The sequence below is a fragment of the Balaenoptera physalus genome (assembly GCF_965194825.1).
Source record: "Balaenoptera physalus genome assembly, chromosome: 18".
NCBI lineage: Eukaryota > Metazoa > Chordata > Mammalia > Artiodactyla > Balaenopteridae > Balaenoptera > Balaenoptera physalus.
In genome coordinates, this window is record NC_138899.1 from 74,802,426 (window position 1) to 74,823,011 (window position 20,586).

At 48.2% G+C, this 20,586-nt stretch overlaps 1 protein-coding gene and 1 long non-coding RNA gene across 2 annotated transcripts in view; one reads left to right on the forward strand and one right to left on the reverse strand.

Annotated features, from left to right (window-relative positions):
- KATNAL1 (katanin catalytic subunit A1 like 1) overlaps window positions 1-9,150 on the forward strand; it is a 209,466-nt gene extending 200,316 nt beyond the window's left edge. The window contains exon 10 of the mRNA XM_082435679.1: window positions 3,850-9,150. Coding sequence (XP_082291805.1) covers window positions 3,850-3,989 — 140 coding nt within the window. The 3' untranslated portion in view covers window positions 3,990-9,150. The remainder of the gene's footprint in view (window positions 1-3,849) is intronic.
- LOC309647882 overlaps window positions 1-20,586 on the reverse strand; it is a 655,782-nt gene that overhangs the window by 313,282 nt on the left and 321,914 nt on the right. The window lies entirely within an intron of this gene.

Here is a 20,586-nt window from a genome sequence, read left to right on the forward strand (position 1 = left end):
AAACAGACCCATGAATCAGTCAGAAGAAATCATAAACAAGGGAGAAACTCTTTGGAACACAGATGAACACGCACTACTATCTTTAATTTGCAAAGAGCTCCTGTACATAATACAAACACCCTACTAACTGCTGGGCAGAAGATCCAAACTGGCAGAGCGAGAAGAAATACCAGAGACCAATGAACATAGGAAGAGTCATTCAGCCTTACTCGGAAGTAAGGAGATGCAAATCAGGGTGACGCATGACCATTCGTCATGAATCTGATTGATAAAAATCATAAAATTTCATAACGCCCAGGCTGGTGAGAATATGGGGGAAGGACCAGCTTTTAACAGCTCAGAGGGAGTGACAATGAATGCAACTTTGGTGGCACCTGGGAAGCCTGGCGGGGCAGTGGTCCTCACAGCTGGATGAGCTCCAGAATCACATAATGGGCTTTGAACAACACAGATTCCCAGAACCCCCCACTCCAGTATCATCATATTCACCCACGTGTAGTTAAGGGCAACAACTGTGAAGTTCAAATGGTAATAGAGACTGCATTCATGAACCTCAACGTACATCAACATTTAAAAAAAATTTTATTTTACTGAAGTGTGGTTGATTTACAATGTTATGTTAATTTTTTTTTTCTGGCCGCGCTGCGTGACATGCGGGATCTTAGTTCCCCGACCAGGGATGGAAGCCGTGCCCCCTGCATGAAGCATGGAGTCTTAACCACTGGATGGCCAGGGAAGTCCCAATGTTGTGTTAATTTCTATTGTAAAGCAAATTGATTCAGCTATATACAGTAAGTCCCCTATATACGAACAAGTTCCGTTCCGAGAGTGCATTCGTTAAGTCCAGTTTGTTCGTAGTTCCAACAAAGTTAGCCTAGGTACCCAACCAACACAATCGGCTATATAGTACTGTACTGTAATAGTTTTATAATACTTTTCACACAAATAATAAATAAAAATACAAACACAAAAAATAAAGAAAACATTTTTAATCTTACAGTACAGTACCTTGAAAAGTACAGTAGTACAGCACAACAGCTGACATAGGGGCTGGTATTGAGTGAACAGGCAAGAAGAGTTACTGACTGGAGGAGGGAGAGGAGGTGGGAGGTGGTAGAGCTGAAGGATCGTCAGCAACAGGAGACGGAGGGCAAGCTGCAATTTCACTCACGCCTGACGTTGATGGAATGCACATTCACATCTTTGAAAGTTCGCAACTTAAAGGTTCATGTGTAGGGAACTTAATATATATACTAAGAATATATTATATATATTCTTTTCCATTATGGTTTATCATAGAATATTGAATATAGTTCCCTGTGCTATACAGTAGGATCTTGTTAACATTTTTAAAACGTGGATAACTTTTGACTCAGTGATCCCACCGCTAGGAGCTGGCTCTGTGCCATCACCCACAGAGAAGGTCAAGACAGATAAGGAAGGAAGTCTACTGCAGCGTTGTTCTTGTAACAAACAACCTAAATGTCCATCAACAGAGAACCACCAGTTAAATAAACTGGGGTTACATTCTTATATCTTTTTTAAAGGTTGAAGAGGAACTCCGTTTGCTGAGATAGCACAGACTCTGAGTAACATTGTGTAGTGAAAAAAGTAAGAAGCAGAAGAATACAAATAGTAGGATCTGTTTTCCATAAAATTTAAAAAATGATACACTATGTACTTTGGTTAATACACACATTCTTTTTTTTAATGGAAAATATACAAGAAAGTGATAACAGCAACACCTTTGAGGGAAGGGATGGGAAGAGAAGGTTTAACACTCCATTCTGTACTGTTTGATTTTCTTACTTTGTGCATTGGTTACTTTTACTGGAAAACTTTAAGTGTCTTCTGGATGGTGGAATGATGGAGCAATTTTGGTTTCTCCTTTATACTGTAAAAAAAAATTCAAAAATTCCAGATTCTCAGGCTATCCACCAGCTACACTACGTTTGTGCGGGGAGGTGCTGGGGGTGTGTGTGTCAGGAATCAGCTTGTCATGTGATTCTGCTGATCTGTCAGGTTCTATAGAAGCTTCTAGAAGAAAGGCGTTCTCTTCTGTAGCTCAGGGGGTGTGAGGACGTGAGGTCTGGACAGCTGCAACCCTTTTGCTTTTATGAAATGAGAACCTAGGTGACCTTGTGCAGCCTCAGGACAAAGCCTCGGGTGGAGAGCAGGGCAGAGGCAGAGAGAAACTGGTCCTGGTGACATCATTAGGCCCCAGCATCAAGCCTCTCCCTAAGAAAGACAGACTGGTCTCTAGACTTTTCCATGATGAAGCCAATAAATCCTCTCTGTTGTTCAAGGCGGTTTGAGATGGGTCCTCTGTCACATACAATATTAAGAGTCTAACTGATAGACTTCCATTTACTGAGACCAACTGAGTATGTCTTTATCCCTCACAGCCTGAAATTGCCTAATTTATAAAGTATTTAATGATGTTTCCAAGACAATTCTTTATCTGGCACCCTGGGCCAAATCTCATTGCCTGCTGCACTTCTATCTCTAGCAATAAACTGTCAGACCAAGAAGTATGTCCTTGGACTACATCCTCCATGTTAGCAAAAGAATTATTATATGTTTCTGTTACTCTTCATTGTGTAACTGTTGAATAAATTTGCATTCAACAGATGAAGGACACAACCAGGAAATATTTCTTGTGATTGAACTGATGTCTGGGTTGGTTCATTGAATCATTCATTCGGTAAATCCAATGTTGAGGGCTCACCATGAACCCCACTAGGCACCGGGTGGGTATACAATGAGAAGCAAAGCAGACACGGTCTTTGCCCTCGTAGGAGTTATAAGCTAATGGGAGAGACAGACATTAAACCAATAATCGCACAGATAAACAAGAAATTTATGTATTTAGATAATTGTATGAAAGTACTGAGTAGTAGCAGGGGTTTCTAATCCATATGAAGAGGTGAGAAAAGACCCTTTGAAGGAGATGACTTTAAGCTGAGAGCTGAAAAATGAATATCTGTTCGCTAGGCAGAGAGTGGAGAGGACATTCCAGGCGGGAAGAACAGCACGTGCAAAGGCCCCGAGGCATGAAAGAGCTTGACTCATTTGGGAGCTTGAAAGAGGGCAATGTGGTCAGTGAAGTGAGTGAGGGTCCAGCAAGGAGAAGGGCTGGAGAGGCGGGCAGAAGCTGCACGTGGGGAGCCTTGCCGTCCGTGTTAAGGATTCATTATCGTAGCCTAAGTGAAATGGGTGCTACTGAAGGTCACTTGAAGCAGGAGTGACATAGTCTGAGTTGTGTTTTTAAAAAGATCTCTTTGGCTCCTGTGCATAGAATGGACCAGGGAGACCAAGGGTAGAAGCCGTGAGACCAGTAGGGGGCGTTGCAGGAATACAGGCGAGAGTTTCTGGGGCCTTGGACTCGGTGGCTATGGGGTGGAGAGAGTGGAAGGACTTGAGATGTGGTTTTAGGTAGAATCTATCAGGTTTGGGGGTGGATCGCTTGGGTATATGTTGGGGGCAGTGAGAGAGAGGGAGCTGTCAAGTCACATCAGTCAAGGGGCTTGCAAGGCCCATTGGATATTAAGAGTTCATTTTGGGTTTTATTTGCATGCACGTATTTTGTCAAAACAGGCAGAAATTTTGTCTTCCTGTCTCAACTGGTTGACCATACCAGAACGTTGTCCAAATAAGCTTTTCTAAACGTATCTAGAAGTCATCCAAATGTGGGATAACAAGTCTCACTCCTTCTAGAAAAGCACAGAGAGGAAGGGGAGCAGAGCCAGTGCAGCATTCAGGAAGTTGGAGTGGAGAATCTCGCACAGAAGATGAGCAATTCTCTCCTATTGGATCCTCCTCACCACTCCTGTCATTTTCTCACTTCAGACCCTCACCACGTCTCCCTCGGACCTTCGCAACATCCTCGGACTTGTCTGCCCTGGGGAGGATTGAAGAATGACCAAGATCCAGGTTCACAGCCTCTCAGCCCTGGGGACATCCCAGACTCAAAGTTCTTTTATTTTTAATTTCTTTAAGATTTCCATTCCCTTGACATATGAGTTCTAGAGGCAGCTAGGACTCTCTTTTTTAATTTATTAACTTACTTTTCAACAAACTATAGTAACAACTGTATCAAGGAAATTTTTGGAAAACATATTCATAATTCTATTGCCCAAGTACAACAATGGTCTCTCTTGCTTTTTTGATTTTTTGATTTTGCATATAACCTGCCAGTCCTCAATGCATTCATTTAGTTCAACAAGTTCTTATGGAGCAAACAGAAGTGAACCAAATAGATTAAAGTCAACAAGCATGCATATTTCAAAGAGTTCTAGTATAGCGTAGATACCATTCTAAGTTAATCTTTGTGAATTTCAAATGGTATTTGCATCTTTCTTAATTACCATTAATGCCTGCATGTTATGCCAACATGTTAAGAATAAAATTCATGAAAACATTCACCAGTTGGGACTGTAGGCTCTTTGCAAATAGGGACTAGAATGATTCTTTACCACTGCATCCCCAGCCCCTAGCAGAAAGCCCTGCAGATAGAAGGTGCTCCGTAAATATTAGCTGAATAAATAATGTCTCTTTGTTTCCAGTTTGGGAATAGAAACTATGCCACAACAATCATCTTTGTATCTAGCGGCTTCAGCTTCAGTTGGATTATTTCCTGAAGACAGATCTTTTCAGACTTTCCCATCAAAGTTCTAGCAGCAGTAGAAAATGAACCTCCGTGACTATAATATATAAGTATATTTAAGTATAATTACAATGACTTGGATCTAGAATAATTTTTGTAAGCTATTGCTTTGACTCTTTCTGTTCATCTCTGTATGACCCTGGAAAAGCTAACACCCAGATTTGACCCGCACAGCAGGTATAAGATACATTCCTGAGCGTGAGATCTGTGGGCCAAAGGGTATTCATCTTGATAGTTACTGATGCACGTTACTTCCCTAACATTTTTTAACAATAATATCAAATGTTTATTAAGCACTTGTTTGCATATCTCTCTGCTAAGCATTTGACAGATACGACCTCATTAGCTCTTTACATTAGTCCTACAAAGCAGCAAGCATGACCATCCCAAGTTCATAGTTGAGAGCTACGGCCCAGAGAGGGGAAGCCACTTGCCTGAGGTCACGCAGTGAGAAAAGAGCAAAACTGGCAATCTTATCTACGTGGCATGTGGTCCCCAGAGCCATCGTTTATATATTTAACATATATCTTGAGGGCCTTCTGTGTTCCAAGCACTGGTCTAATTTAGAGGTGCCTAACATTTTATTGCTAGAAACATCACAGTATAAGCATACCAGTTTACCCCAACCTTGCCAGTGCTGGGTATTGTTATGGGTTGAATACAAATAAAATAAAATAAAATAAAATAAAATAATAAAATAAAAAAATGCTGAAGTCCTAACTCCCCAGGACCTGCGAATGTGACCTTATTTGGAAATAGGGTTGTTGTAGATGATCAACTTAAGATGAGGTCATATTGGAGAAGGTGGCCCCTAATCCAATATGACTGGTGTCCTTATAAAAAGGAGAAATTTGGACACAGAGATAGGTACACACACAGGGAGAATGTCATGTGAAGATGAAGGCAGAGATCAAGGTAAAGCGTCCCAGGAACAGCAAAGGCTTCAACCAGTCTCCAGAAGCTGGGAGAGTGGGCTGAACAGATTCTCCCTCACAATCTGTAGAAGGATCCAACCCTGCTGACACCTTGACCTTGGCCTTCTGGCCTCCAGAATGTGGAATAATCAGTTTCTATTGTTTAAGCCGTCCAGTTTGTGGTACTTTGTTACAGCAGCTTGAGCAAACTAATATAGACGTTTCATATAAAAACTTTATTTTTTTACAACCTAGCGGGTACAAAATGAGCCCTCAGGCATGCTTTAAGTTTTTGTAATTTGAGAGAAGGAACACTTTGCCATGAGTTTGTTTGATTGTCATATTTTTACCTGTTTCCTGGGGTGGGGTATCTTTCTCACACATGGGATGGATCTGGGTCACTATGTGCTTAATAGATGAGGAATTAAAGAATCAATAGCCTAACTGAATATCGTTCAGTGGAACATCTGTCCAATTAAGTCTGATCAAAGAAAGTATATGCTTTGATTCCTGTATCTCCCGTCAGCACCTATGACAGCTTTGAGACAATTCCCTGGAGATGATTATTTGGCTCACACCGTCTAGACAGATGTGTTCAGGAGTGCTCATTGGCTGTGTGTCTGTCTTGCCTCAATAGACTGTACAATCCTTTAGGGAAGATGTGGGGAAGGATTTACTCAGCTCCCTAACCCCAGGCCCACACGTGCCTGGCCCATGGTAGGGCTCCATACAAGCTCGAGAAATGAGTGTGGGATAATGAATTACACCAATGACCTACTTCTAAGAACATGAAATGGACTGAAAGTGAACGATCTACTTTGAATGAAGGTGAAGTCAGTCTGAAGACTAATCCTACATTAGTCCAAGTTACTGATGCTGAAACAGTAGCCACACCCCTCAGTCCCAGGCTTGAATCTCACTCACAGGGTGGGTCAGGCAGCCCTTCTCCATCTTGCAGCTACACTATCTGCAGAAGATGAGGGAGATGGAGGCCACTGGGGCTGGAAAAGAGGAACTGGCGGGTCATACCAGTTCTTAACTACCTCAGCCTGGAATGAAAGGAGTGACTTCTGCTCACATTTCATTGGCCAGCACTGGTCACATGACACCAACCTGACTGGGGGGCGGAGCTACAAGAGACAGAGGAATGCAAATGAGCATCGTCTCCGCCATAGTTTTGCTGAAAAGCAACTGGCCAGAGGAGCGTATGTGCATGCACGCAAGGATGCTCATAATGAAAATCTGTTTAAAAGTAGCCTTGAAAAAATTCAGAGTTTTCATAGCTTGGATTTGAAAGGTCCTTTTGAAACAACTCTCTTGTTCCTTTTTTGGAGCACAGATGTGGAGATAAGTGAACTGAAACCATTGGCCAACTAAAAACCAGAATTAAACCAGAATTGAACCAGAATGCAACAAACAAACAAAAATATTCATGCATATTTGGAGGTGCTTGGGTAGTACGTAGGCCACGTTGAGAGGGCGTGTGCCCACGTGTGGCTGGGTTGGCGTGTCCGTGAGTTTAGTATCAGGAGCTCCTAAGGCTCTGATTTTGGGACTTCTGACAACTTTTTTTTTTTTTTAATCCCACAGGGGCTTCATTTAAGGTCTGAGGATAGTACGTGAACATTTGTTTGGTTGCAAAGTAGCTGTCTAGGAGGAAGGAGTGAGAAGATAAAACAGTTCTATGTCATGTCAGAGGGGCTTGGTTTCCAGAACAGAAAAGCAGAAGGATGGTTTACTATCGAGACGCTGGAAATCTTGAGAAAGCTGGTCCCAGGGTGGCTGGCTGACCAGAGCCTGGGGGTTCCCAATGCGGGGAGTCATTGGGCTTAGAGGGGCTTTACTGGTGGGTACTTCTCCTCGGTGGGGCTGGTTGGTGGGGAAGGAAGAAGGATCTTTCCCGTTCTGAGGTTGGGCTGCTATTCAACACCCACTCAGCCCTCAGGCTGAGGACTCCAGACACATATCCAATCCCAGACTCCTTTTGGAATTCTCTCTTCCTCTCTTTGCAATAAATGGCAGCTATTGATCAGCGAAAGCCTGCTGTTTTCATGGAAGACCCTCAGTCACTTCTAATTATGACTCTGACCTAGATGTCTTTTTAAATTCCAATACTCGGGAGGAAGTTGGTCTGGGCAACATTGCAGGGGCCCGGGCTTGCCGCCCTGGCTCTGTGCCGGATTCATCCCTGATTTATTCACCAGCCCCACGGGGCAAGGGCTCCTGTGATCCTTGAGTTTATAAAGTGATAGTGTTGGCCTGGCTCACGAGTCTATCACGAGGTCAAGACTCCTAAAGCCAGAAGTGCTGACGATGAGAATATCTATGTGCTTGCCTATTGTGTGGCTCGTCCTGTGTCAGGTACTTTACACGTGTTATTTGTAAAGCTTACAAAATCGGGATTATTATCATGCCTTACTATGTTACAGATAAGAAAAATTGGAACTTTGGGAGGTCAAACATAGAACTAGCCCAAAGTTATACAATTAGCAAGTGGTGGAGTCAGTTTTCAAGTTCACAGGCTACCAGTGGCTAGCTAACTCAGGCTCCTATTGCACAGGCAAGGGAGGGGCTTCAGTGATGTTGTGGGAACCTTCCGAAGTGCCCCAGTTTGCCAGTGACAAAATCAGAACCAAAACCTGGGGCTCGTGATTCTGAGACCAGTTCTGTCCTCTGCCCTGTTGCCTAATGCGCATTTGTCCACGATCCCCTTATCTTTCCAAGAGTAGCTATATGTCCACCGTGCAGGGTCAGGTGCTCTGGGGTGCAAGTGGACATTTGTCCAGTAGCCTGCGGAGCACCAGGACCTCTAGGCCGGGAGGCAGAGTCTCCACCTGGAAAGTGCCTCATGGGCTGGAGCCTCGGGGCTTTTGGCTGTGCTGTGTGGGCCACGCGGCCCTGGGCTCTGTTGGCAACTGTTTTAAGGTGAGTTGGGTATAAAAAAAAGATCATGAGAGCAGAAAAGTGATAATGTGAGAAGGGACAAACGTTTGTGAGCCTACCTTCTAGTCAAGTCAGTAACCTTTGACTCAGGCCAAACGTGGTGACCCTCACCCACCGGGTACTTTACGCACCTGCACGTGGGTTTTGCCAGTGATGAGATATTAGGCTACTCGGTCCCAGGCGTGTGCTGGGAAGCGGCCCCAAGCTTGGTGCTTCCTCTCGGTCGTCAGCAATAAGAACCCGTGTGCTCTTTCCTCAGATGGATGTGGAAGGTCCATGGGCAGCCTCAGCGCGGGGCACGGGGACACATGGTGGGAGATCAAGGCTGACTGGACTGCTTTAGGTGCCAAGTGGTCGGCATGAATTAATCCACTTAATCGCCGGACCAACCCAGTGAGGTGCGCAACGTGTTTAACAATTCCTGACTTATAGTCAGACAATACAGATATTTATTACCCAGCTTCAGAAGAAGCTTGGAAGTACTTGATTCCAGAGTTGTGTCAGGGGCTCCACAATATGTTGGTGTCTCCGAGATTCTTCTGGTCCCTCCTGGTGACACTGTGACTGCAGCAGGGCCAAGCATCCCATCCTCACAGGACAGCATCCTTCTCTCTCGGGGGGTGTGGGCGGGGAGGGGAAGCCCACCGCCCCTTCCAGCTCATTGGGCAGGTTGGGTCACATGACACCCTGGACCAACAACTGGCACAGGGAAGGGAATTTCCACGAGGGGCTCAGGCCAGGCGCGATTCACGTAGAACCAGGGCTCTGTGAGGGAGGGGCGGGCATGGCTGCTCACAGTCAACCCGCAGGGCCTGCCGTGCAGTCATGCTCTGGAAATGGACACAGTTCAGTGGAGCAACAAGGGGAGAAAGTGTGAGAGGAGGATCGTGTGAAAAATTACAGAGCAGCAGGGTGTGTGGGCAGGGCGGCCCTGCAGGGGACACGTGGGGTGACTACCTCTGCCGAGCCACTTGGGGTGGTCTTGAACGATGAACAGAGGTTTGTCAGGTGGGCCTGGAGGGCGTGTGTGTGTGTGTGTGAAGGGAAAGTAAGGGGAGGAGCAGGCTACACTGAAGGACCTGCTTGTGCAAAGGCACGGCTGTGAGTTTATCAGGAGTGTGCGTGGAGTGGGGCGGCTCAGAATGAAGCTGCAGGTCGAGGCTCAGGTAAGACAGGGGAGGGCCAGGAACAGCGGAGTGAGAAAAGAGGAGAGACAGGAAGTCATGTTATGTCTGTTGTGGGCTGCTGCAGGCACCTACGTTTGTCACTTAACCCCCCAAATATCAGAGGAAGTGGGAAATAGGATCCCCATTTTACAGATGAGGAGACTGAGGCTCAGAGAAGCAACTACTTGTCTGAGGCCACCTGGTGGCCATTGGTGGAGCTGGCACTGAGACCCCCGTGTCTGATTCCAGGGTGGATGCAGGTTCCCCAGCACCTGTGGCTTCAGGCTGGGTTCTGGAATTCCCAGGACCTTGGAGGTGCTTCAGGGCTGGAGTGGCTATTTGGAGGCGATTGTGGGGAGGGAGAGGCTGGCGGCGGGTGGGGTGGGGCTTGAGGCCTCTCACCGGGTCTGCCAGGACAGCCCCGCCATCATGCTCCAAGCAGATGACTCCACTTCATAGGTTAAGGTTTGGCATATAATTCCCTTTGATACCTAAAGGGTTCCACTGCTTAAAAAAGTTTGAACACCACTTTATTTCGCTCTGCTGGCTCTTTAAATTGGTAAGCCATCATATATATGAGAACTGGAAGGGACCCCCAAAGACCATCAAATTCATCTTCCAGACTGCCATCAAAATGTCACTGAGAGGCCGGGGCTGAACAGCTGGAGGCCGGCCCGGAGCTGCTACATGTCTGTGGAGGATGGGATGAGGACCTGCTCTCTCCATCCCCGTCTGGGGCTTCCCCAAGGCAGGCCCTGAGCTCCAGGAGAGGTGGTGGGTTAGTTTCCCAGGGCTGCCTTAAAAAACTAACACAAAACAACAGAAATTAATTTTCTTACGGTTGTGGAGGCCAGAAGTCCAAAAGCAAAGTGTCAGCAGGGCCACTCCTTCTGGAGGCTCTGAGGGAGCCTGTTCTTCACCTCCCTCCTAACTTCTGGAGGCTCCGTTCATTCCTTGGCTTGTGGACGCTTCACTCCAGGCTCTGCCTCTATCTTCTCATCGCCTCCAGGGCTTCTCCCCTGTGCCTCTGAGTCGCAAATCCCCCTCCCCTTCCTCTTATAAGGCCACCAGATGATCTCATCTCGAGAGCCTTAGCTTCCTGAAATTGGCAAAGACATTGTTTCCAAATACGGGCACACTCACAGGTAGTGGGGATTGGGACCTGGACGTATCTTTTGGGGACATAGCCAACCCCTGCAGTCGGTCACCCAGTTTACAGAATCCACAGCCAGCAGGGGGATGGAGCCCATCAGAAGGGAGCAATTTCTCCCCATGAGGTCTGCCTTTAACAGTGATTTGTCTTTGTGACTGAGGAACTCACTTTCATGAGCCAGGTTCCTTCTGACTTCTGGTTGGACAGGGACCCCTAAGGGGCCGCAGAGGAAAGAAGCATAAGGAGTGAGCCGGGCCTGGGGGCTGGGACCTCGAGGGAGGTGCTGGGGTGCAGGGGGCCCAACCCAGCGCAGACCCTTTCATTGCACTTTGGTGCTCTGCTCCCCACACCCACAGACGCCTCCCGATAGATATCACACTGGAGCACGTTACCCAGGGCCTGGTCCTGACCAGGACAAGGGCCAGAGCTGAGAGAACAGCAAGGATGGGAAGTAAAGAGAAATGAAATGTTCAGTTGAGCCTGCATTGCTTTTCCAGACTCACCACCAGAAGAGTGTGGAATAGGAAGGGCGGTGTGTTAGGCAGCCTGCGCAAGGTGCCCTCAGGTACAAGCGGTGGGCCACTGGGCTGAGCACAGAGTATGGCCCCCGAGGAGACCCGACGGCTTCCCGCAAGGAGGCCCCGACAGGCTGCACCTCACCGGGCGGGGCCAGCAAGGCCGCAGGAGAGCCGGGGCCGGACAGGGCCTGCGACACCCCATTACCTGTCCTCACCCACCTCCCCATCTCCATCTCGCCAGTGGCTCTGCCCCTTCTCGGGACTCCCTGTTGTTTTCTCTCTAAATGTGGGAAACTATAGGTGTGTGGAGTCCCTCCGGTCCCTGGGAAACGGGGGCAGGAAGCCCACAATTTTGAGGCAACAGTTTCATTTATCAGCTAATTGAAGTATAATTTACATAAAATAAAAATCCATTTTAAGCGTACATATGGTGTGTTTCGACCAGTGTAGACAGTTGTACCTAATCACAGTATGGAACCCCCAGAGGCTCCCGCAGGCCCCTCTGCAATGAGCAGCCTTCCCGTAAGCCTGGCTCCTGCAAATGACTGACTGGATTTTTTCCCCTGTAGTTTTGACATTTCCAGAACTTCTTATCCATGGCACCATCCAGCGTTTAGCCCTGTGCGTTTGGCTTTCTTCTTTTGGCATAATGCCCTTTGAGGGTCATGCAAGCTGTTGTTTTTTATCAATAGCTCTTTCCGTTAAAAAAAAATGTGGTAAAATACACAATTTTACCATTTTAACCATTTTTAAGGGCACAGTTCCGCGGCATTAAGCACATTCACACTGCTCTGCCACCCTCCCCACCATCCATCTCCAGAGCTTTCTTATCTTCCCCAAATGGAGCTCTGTCCCCGTGAAACGCTCACTCCCTCTCCCCCCAGCCCTGCCCCCAGCCCTCTTATCAACAACTTCTGAGCAGGACGTGACAAGGTGCTTGGTAGGCTTGAGAAGAAAGGTCTTCGAGGCAGCACTGAGACAGCAAGATAGGCAGGTAGGGAAGGGGGTACGTTGCTTCCCCACCCCTACCCCCCGAGCTCCCGCCAATGTTAGAACCCAGCTGTGCGCCTGCCCTTTGGGCCGGATTGTAAAATGAAAGGAAGAGCTATGTGCCTTATGTATCAAATGGGACTTGCCGTTGCCTAAGAGAAGAAAGGCGTCTTAAAGAGTGAAATAACAGGGCAATTTATCACAATCTCCTGTCACAGGGGGCGGTCTCAGTGTCTGGAGCAGCCTATGTAGTGGGAGCTTTGAGGAGGGCTGGTACCTGAAAGGACCACCTGCTTGCTTTCTGTTGCAGAGACTGCTCGCTAATCACTAAACCTGTTTCCTTTTCTTTCCGAGGCACGTGGCCAGAAGATAGTCCCAGCCTCCTTTGTGGTTAGACCATGTGACTGAATTCTAGCCAATGGCTTGGAGCTACTTCCAAGCCTGGCCAATGAGACGTCCCCTGCATGACCCCCTCTTTTTTTTTCCACTTTCTCTTCCCATTTTCTGGATATTGATGCCCAGGGCAGCCTTAGAAGACTGATGCTGAAGATGACAGAAGCTTTTTCAGGCCAGGTTCCCGTAAGAGGGCGTGGATTAAAGGAGCACCTCCCCAGCTCTCACCACCTGCTGGTCATTCTGTGAGGTTCTCAGCCAGGATCAATTTCTGTTGCTTGTCACTAAGGATCCAGACATAAACACTGTCAGTAAAAATTATCTGCCTATAAGGAATTTACTTTATGGGTAAATTGCATTGTTAGGCCAGAGCATGGCGATCACTGTAGCTGGTCATAATTCACACGGCCCTCGTGGGAATTGTTACTACAGCATCATGGGCTGTTAGCTGTGACTTGTGGCCCGGAATTAATTCTGACTTGAAAAGCCTGTCTACAAGGAAAGCAGGTCATATGTCAAACACTTTAGGCTGCTTTCCTGGAGAGGGGAAGGTAAACAGGGACCAGGGAAGAAGGAGAAAAGTTAGATAAACAATAATAATAACAATATTAGAAACACGTACAAAGCACCTACTACGCACAGCCTCAGCTCTCAGTGTTTTACGAGCAATTACTCATTTTATCCTCACGACAGGCTCTGGTGACAGGTCTCGTTTTTTTGGTGCTGGTTTTTTTTTTTTTTTTTTAATTTATGGCTGTGTTGGGTCTTCGTTTCTGTGCGAGGGCTTTCTCCAGTTGCGGCAAGCGGGGGCCACTCTTCATCGCGGTGCGCGGGCCTCTCACTGTCTCGGCCTCTCTTGTTGTGGAGCACAGGCTCCAGACGCGCAGGCTTCAGTAGTTGTGGCTCACGGGCTTAGTTGCTCCGCGGCATGTGGGATCTTCCCAGACCAGGGATCGAACCTGTGTCCCCTGCATTGGTAGGCAGATTCTCAACCACTGCGCCACCAGGGAAGCCCCAACAGGTCTCGTTTTTATCCATAGTTAACAGAAAGACTGAGCACACTGCCCAGGCCACATGGTCACTAAGTGGTGGCACCAGGATTTGAACCTGCCGGCTCTTCACCATGGCTGCTGGTGACAGTTAAGAACAGAGGAATCTGACTAACTCAAAATTCTCTGGGGACTTCCCTGGTGGTCCAGCGGTTAAGACTCCACGCTTCCGCTGCAAGGAGTGAGGGTTCGCTCTCTGGTCGGGGAGCTAACATCCCACTTGCCACGTGGTACAGCCAAAAAGTAAAAAAAAAAAAAAAAACAAAAACTCTATTCTTAAAGTATAATCAGGACAACTAAAAACAACTAAGAGAATACAATAAAAGCCGGTAATACTTGGCAGGGCACTTGGAATGATTTGCCCAAGACACCCAATTTTCCCTCGGATATCAAGACTTTTTTTTATAGGGCGTTTAGAGAGAAGAACGTGATGACGGGAGATTCCTCAGAATGGCCTGAGGCTCCCCCTGCTCCCTCTCCAGGCTGGCTGCACCCAGGTCGTCAGAGCGAGAATCCCCACCAATCGCCCGCTGGCAAGGTTGAGTTAACGGGATACGTGGATGCTGGCTGCACCCAGGTCGTCAGAGCGAGAATCCCCACCAATCGCCCGCTGGCAAGGTTGAGTTAACGGGATACGTGGATGCTGGCTGCACCCAGGTCGTCAGAGCGAGAACCCCCACCAATCGCCCGCTGGCAAGGTTGAGTTAACGGGATACGTGGATGCTGGCTGCACCCAGGTCGTCAGAGCGAGAACCCCCACCAATCGCCCGCTGGCAAGGTTGAGTTAACGGGATACGTGGATGCTGGCTGCACCCAGGTCGTCAGAGCGAGAACCCCCACCAATCGCCCTCTGGCAAGGTTGAGTTAACGGGATACGTGGATGCTGGCTGCACCCAGGTCGTCAGAGCGAGAACCCCCACCAATCGCCCGCTGGCAAGGTTGAGTTAACGGGGTACGTGGATGCTGGCTGCACCCAGGTCGTCAGAGCGAGAACCCCCACCAATCGCCCGCTGGCAAGGTTGAGTTAACGGGGTACGTGGATGCTGGCTGCACCCAGGTCGTCAGAGCGAGAACCCCCACCAATCGCCCGCTGGCAAGGTTGAGTTAACGGGGTACGTGGATGGGAAGCCTGCCCAAAGAGCCTTTGCATGGCTCCTCACCTCCCAGTGAAGAAGTTTCAGGGCTGAGATGGAGCTCTGGAGGCCTCAGGTGGGTCGTCGGAAGGACCGAGTTGTTGCTAAGTTGTACCAGACCCTGAAGAGCCCATTGCTGCCGGGGCTGGAAGAGGGGCTGTGACAGAGGCGGCAGAGGGAGAGCGTGCAGGAGTGGGGTCTCTGGGACTCGTTCTGTGAGCGTCCATGGATGTTTCCCTGGACCCAGGCCCTGGCGCTGGTCTGTTCCACCACCTCGAATCGGCCACTCCAGGGCCATCTGTCGTGGGCTTGTCAGCCACAGAGCCTAGGGAGTCCCCGCTCCTCCCCTGTGGCCGGGGCACCCGCTGTGCTACACAGGGGCGGCCTCGCGGAGGGCACTGTCCTCCCAGGTTCAAAGGTTTGAGAGCCAAAGTGTGGGCTGTGGTCTCTGCTGGGGGCCCAGGAGCCACTCACCAACCGCAGCGGGGAGCGGCGAACTCGGGGACCCCCTCGCCCTGTCCCTGGAAGGCCTGCTTCTCCTCCCCCTGCCCCCCACCTGTCCCCACCTCCTCCTTCCCCTCTTACAGCTTCCACACGCGGCACATGGAGGCTGGGCCCTGTTCACCTTCTTCAAGACACAGAGCTCTCGACTGGAAGATTCTAGAACCCTGTATCCAGTACCATGCTGCTACTCACTCCACCTCGCCTGTGTCTGCCGTGGTACCTGGTACCCAGAACTCAGAGCATCGTGAGTCCCAGAGCCAGGGCTCTGGGAGTCAGACCCTGAGGAAGGGCAACACTTGCGGGTGTGTCATCCCTGTTTGCAGCTCCCTGTGCCTCAGTTTCCTTCCAGTATAATGATGGCCACTGCTTCAGAAGGTGGTTGTGAGCATTACAGAAGTCAGTGGACGGAACACCCTTGGTGCACAGCATGTGGTAAGTGCTGGGTTAAGTGTTAGGTGTTATTATGATCACAGCAGCCTTTGTGTGTAGCATGAGTGCAACAGTAAGTTAATAATTATAATAATAACAACGACAACAGTAACATACGTACTAATAGGTTACACCTACCCAGTGCTCTCCATGCATCCTGCTTCTGTCTGCGCCTATTAACTCCCCATTCTCCAAGCCCCTGCTCTTGTCTCCCAGGCTGGATGGGGGCTCCTCCTCTGTCCCCATGATGCCCCTTACTTAATGTTAGTGTGACATCTGCCACTCTGCATGATTACTCTTTCCTCCTCACTCTAAGGAAGCTCCCGCGGGGCAGGCACTGGGCCTTTTCTTGTCGTATCCCCAGGTGCTCAGGGCTGCTGAAGGAATACGGGTTCCCCCAGCCCCAGCTGCAGGGAGTACCTCTATCATTACTTCAGGTTCCCAGAAGGAAATGTGTGAGCATAAATTCACAACGGCCAGGGGCTGAGGGGCCTCTGAATCCACAGACTTCCTGCTCAAGGTCATGGTCCTCTGAGCAGCGGAAGGCCTTGATGACCAGCTCCTATACAACGCCCATCACTGGATCTGGTCATTTAGAGCAAGAAAGAAGAGCCGGTCCTCAACGGAGACGTCATGAGATAAGTGTATTTCAGATGTAACTGTGGTTGGCGTGTGGGCAGCTGGGCCCGATAAATAAAAATACTCATTCAGCATCTTTCAGCTCTCACTGTGAGCCCCACGAACAGAAGACACTCTCCAGCTTGGCACCGAGCGGCTCCTATTTTAAAAATTCATTTAATGCAAATGGTTACTTAATGCAAAAGGCAAGCCATTGACACTATAAATAACTTAAGCTGAGTCCTGCTGACAGTGGGAAGTCTGACACTGAACTACTGCACTGTTCCCGGCTCTGAATGAGGCAGTAACACATCCATTACCATCACCAGCTCCAAGACAGGGCCCACTGGAGCCTAGCAGAGCCCCTGGCAAGGTGGCATCCTTCACCCTAGACCCTTCAGAGGAAGTTTAAAAAGGAGCTGGGGTGGGTAGAATAATGCTCCCCAAAGACGTTCATGTCGTAATCCCTGGCACCTGCGAATATATTACCTTACATGGCAAAAGGGACTTTGCAGGTGTGATTAAGTTAAAGACCTTGGGATGGAGGTGATCCTGAATTATCTGGGTCGGCCAAAGTCATCACAGGGTCCTTACAAGGGAAAGAGGGAGACAGAAGAGTCAGAATCAGAGAAGCAGATGGGGTGACAGAAGCAGAAGTTGGAGAGAGGAGAAAGGTTTAAACCTGCTGTGCGTCTGGCTTTGAAGACGGAGGAGGGACCACAAGTCAAGGAATGCAGGTGGCCTCTAGACACTGGAAAAGGCAAGGGAATTTATTTTCTCCTAGAGCTTGCAGAAGGCATGCGAGCCTTCCTACCCCTTGACTTCAGTCCAGTGAAACTAGTTCCTGACTTCTGACCTCCAGAACTGTAAGTTAGTAAATCTGTGGTGTTTTAAGCCACTAAGTGTGTGTGGTAATTTGTTACAGCAGCAACAGGAAACTAATACTGTAGACAATTGCTCTAAAATGCTTCTAAATAGAACCCTTTCTTCATCGTGCATTTCTTTCTTGCTTCCTTTGTTTCTGGAAGGGTCAGGAGCAGGATCAGGGGTGGGAGGGAAGGTTTAGAGGGGGTAAAGGTAACCTCAGTGTTTGCCAACCACCCACGCCCCTGGAATGAAGTTGTACTGCTTGGGAAAAACTATCAATATCAATTTTTTTTTTTTTTTTTTTTTTTTTTTTTTTGGTGGGGATGGGGCAGAGTCCTCATTTCTCAAAGCTTTCACATTTAAAAATAGTTCTGCATGATGACTGTTCCCCATTCTTTCACCCCCGCATCCCCACTTTGGCTCTTGTGTCTGGTGAAACCCTAGGTTTTCACCTCTTACACCCGAGCCACCAGCCTTTTTCGAAAGTGGAAGTTGATAACATTTGGAAGTCACGTTGGGGTAGCGTCTGAGTCTGCCTGGGCTGGAGGAGGCTGGCTCAGCAACTTCGGCATCCAGCAGCTTCCAGAAGCACTTCCCAAACATTAATGTTACGAACAAATCTGAGGATCTTGTTTAAATGCAGATTTCTTGAGTGGGTCTGGGGAGGTGCTGAGATTCTGCCTTTCTCACAAGCTTCGTTGGATGCCCGAGCTGCTACTCCTGCGCCACACTGAGTCTTGAGGACACGGAGGGCGGACGTTCAGTATCTGAGCTGCTGGAACCCATTCACAGCTTGCCTGTGGGCACGCAGCTGTAGTAGAATCTTGCTCCTAGGACTGTGGTCCCCAAAGAAGCAGCACTGACAGATCCTGAGCTTGTTAGAAAGGCTTTTTCTCTGAACCCATCCCCCCAGGCCTAGAGAATCAGAACCTGCAATTTAACTGGACCCTCAGGGGATTCTGATGCCCATGGAGTTTGGAGAAGCACTGCCTTTGAGCTTGGCTCTCAGCCTTTCGCATGCATCAGAAGCCCCTGGAGAGCCCAAGAAGAGACGGACTGCTGGGTTCCCCTCTCAGAGTTCATGATTCACTACATGGTGGACAGGTCCTGAGCATGTGCATGTCTAACAAGTCCCCAGGTGACGTGATGCAGCTGGGGTCCGGGGACCCCACAGTGAGAACACTGCCCGAGAGCGAGCCCAGACCTCAAGACCGGTGGCCAACATACCCGACCACAAGTTCTAGAATGAACCCTAGGGACATGCTTGCTCCGCTGTTTGGATTCTGAGGTCTACCCATTTTCTTCAGTGATGAATTTTTGGTGTGATACGGTAAGAAATATATATATATATATATATATTTATTTATTTATTTATAAATATATAAATATATATATATATATATGTTTGGTTTTGTATGAGTGTCTTTTGCATGAGATAACTAGGGGCTGGGGACCCCTTCATAGCTTCAGATTGGGGACTGGTGGCCGGAAAGAGCAAGGCAGGATTAGAGAACTGGGAGCTTCAGACCCACCCCCAACCTCCAGGGGGTGAAGAGGGCCTGGAAGGTGAGTTCAATCACCAGGGGTCAATTATTTCACTAACGAAGTCTGCACAAACCCCCCGAAACGATGGGATTCCGAGAGCTTCCAGGTTGGTGAAGGCATGCGTGTGTTGGGAGGGTGCACACGCCAAACTCCATGGGAACAGAAGCTCCACACTCGGGACCTCACCCTGTGTACCTCTTCCCCTGGCAGTTCATTTTTATCCTTTATAAGATCCTTTACAATGTACCAGTAATAATAAATAAGTCCTTTTCCTGAGTTCTGTGAGCTGTGCTAACACATTATTGAAGCAGAGGGGGCGCTCATGGGCGCTCCAGGTTTATGGCCAGTGAGTCAGAAGTACAGGTGACAGCCTGGGGCTTGTGACTGGATGTCTGAAGTGGGGACAGTCTTGCGGGACTGAGCCCTTAACCAGGGGGGTCTATACCAACTCCATGGAGGTAGCGCCAGAATCGGATTGTTGGACATCCAGCTGGTGTCCAGAGAATTGGGGAATTTGCTGGTGCTGGGAAAAGCACCACACATGAGGGGTCAGAAGTAAGTGCTGGTCGTAAAACACCTCAAGGTGATTTCTTATAAATAATATATGCATTTTCATTTTATAGAATTTTTATAAAATGAAACAACAGGCGCTAGCCTCAGCTTTACAGGCAGCTACGTGACCCTGACCAGGAAATCCAAGTCTCTGGGCCTCTATTTCCTCATCAAGAAAATGAAGGGGTTGAATAATGATCATCAAATTTGCTACTTGAAAGTACACTTTCAATAATTCAGGTGAAGGCAGAAGTTCAAAATGACTGAATCTTGGCTTTTCCGTCATTTATGGGTGATGTCCCTGATTTATTTAAGTCAGGAAGGCAACCCTCAGCTGTAAAATGGTGCAATGGGGAGAGAAAAATCTCTTTCCTTCCCAGTTTTATTTCTTGTAAAAACAATATTAGAAAATAGTAAAGACAACTTAAGAGATTAAAAATTTCATCCCCTCTAACACACCAGCTGTTTTCATTTTGCCGGGCCCCCGTCATGCACGTGGATCCCCTTAGAGAGAGCACCGTGCACTCGTAATCTGCTTCTTCATTTAGTGTCTGGTCATAAAAGCACCAGCAGCAATGGATACATAAGTTAGCTTCACTATGAAGTCACTGCCATCGGCGTTTAACTTTGGCTAACGTGATAGGTGCCCTTGGTACCTCACTGATGTTTCAAGTTGTAATTTTGAACCACCAGAGATGTTGATCATTTCCCCCCATGTTTGTTTATTATCTGTATTTTCTGCCCTTCCTTATGTGTTTAATTGGGAAAACTGCTGGAAGGCGCCTAGGATAAGGCCTGGCAGGCAAGAGCCATCTCAGCAAGTATGAGTTTGCGCCCTTTCTGAGCCTCGTTTCCTTCTCTGGGAATGGTGGGGGGCGGGAGCTGCAAGGAAATGCTTTGTGACAAGGGTCTCGCACAGTGGCTGGCGTACAGAAAGGGTGGCTCTTCCTGTGCTCTTAGCCCATCTGTCAGGGCTTGGTGATGTTCTAAATGCAACCGATATCCACTTTAGCAGTGACGTTTCCACGCATACGTTTGGGGAAAAGTGGAGTCTTTCCTGGTTGGCAAAATGGGGGATAAAAACACACCTACTCACTGAGTTGTGAGGATTAAATGAGACCAGCCTCACCAAACACTTAGCCTTGT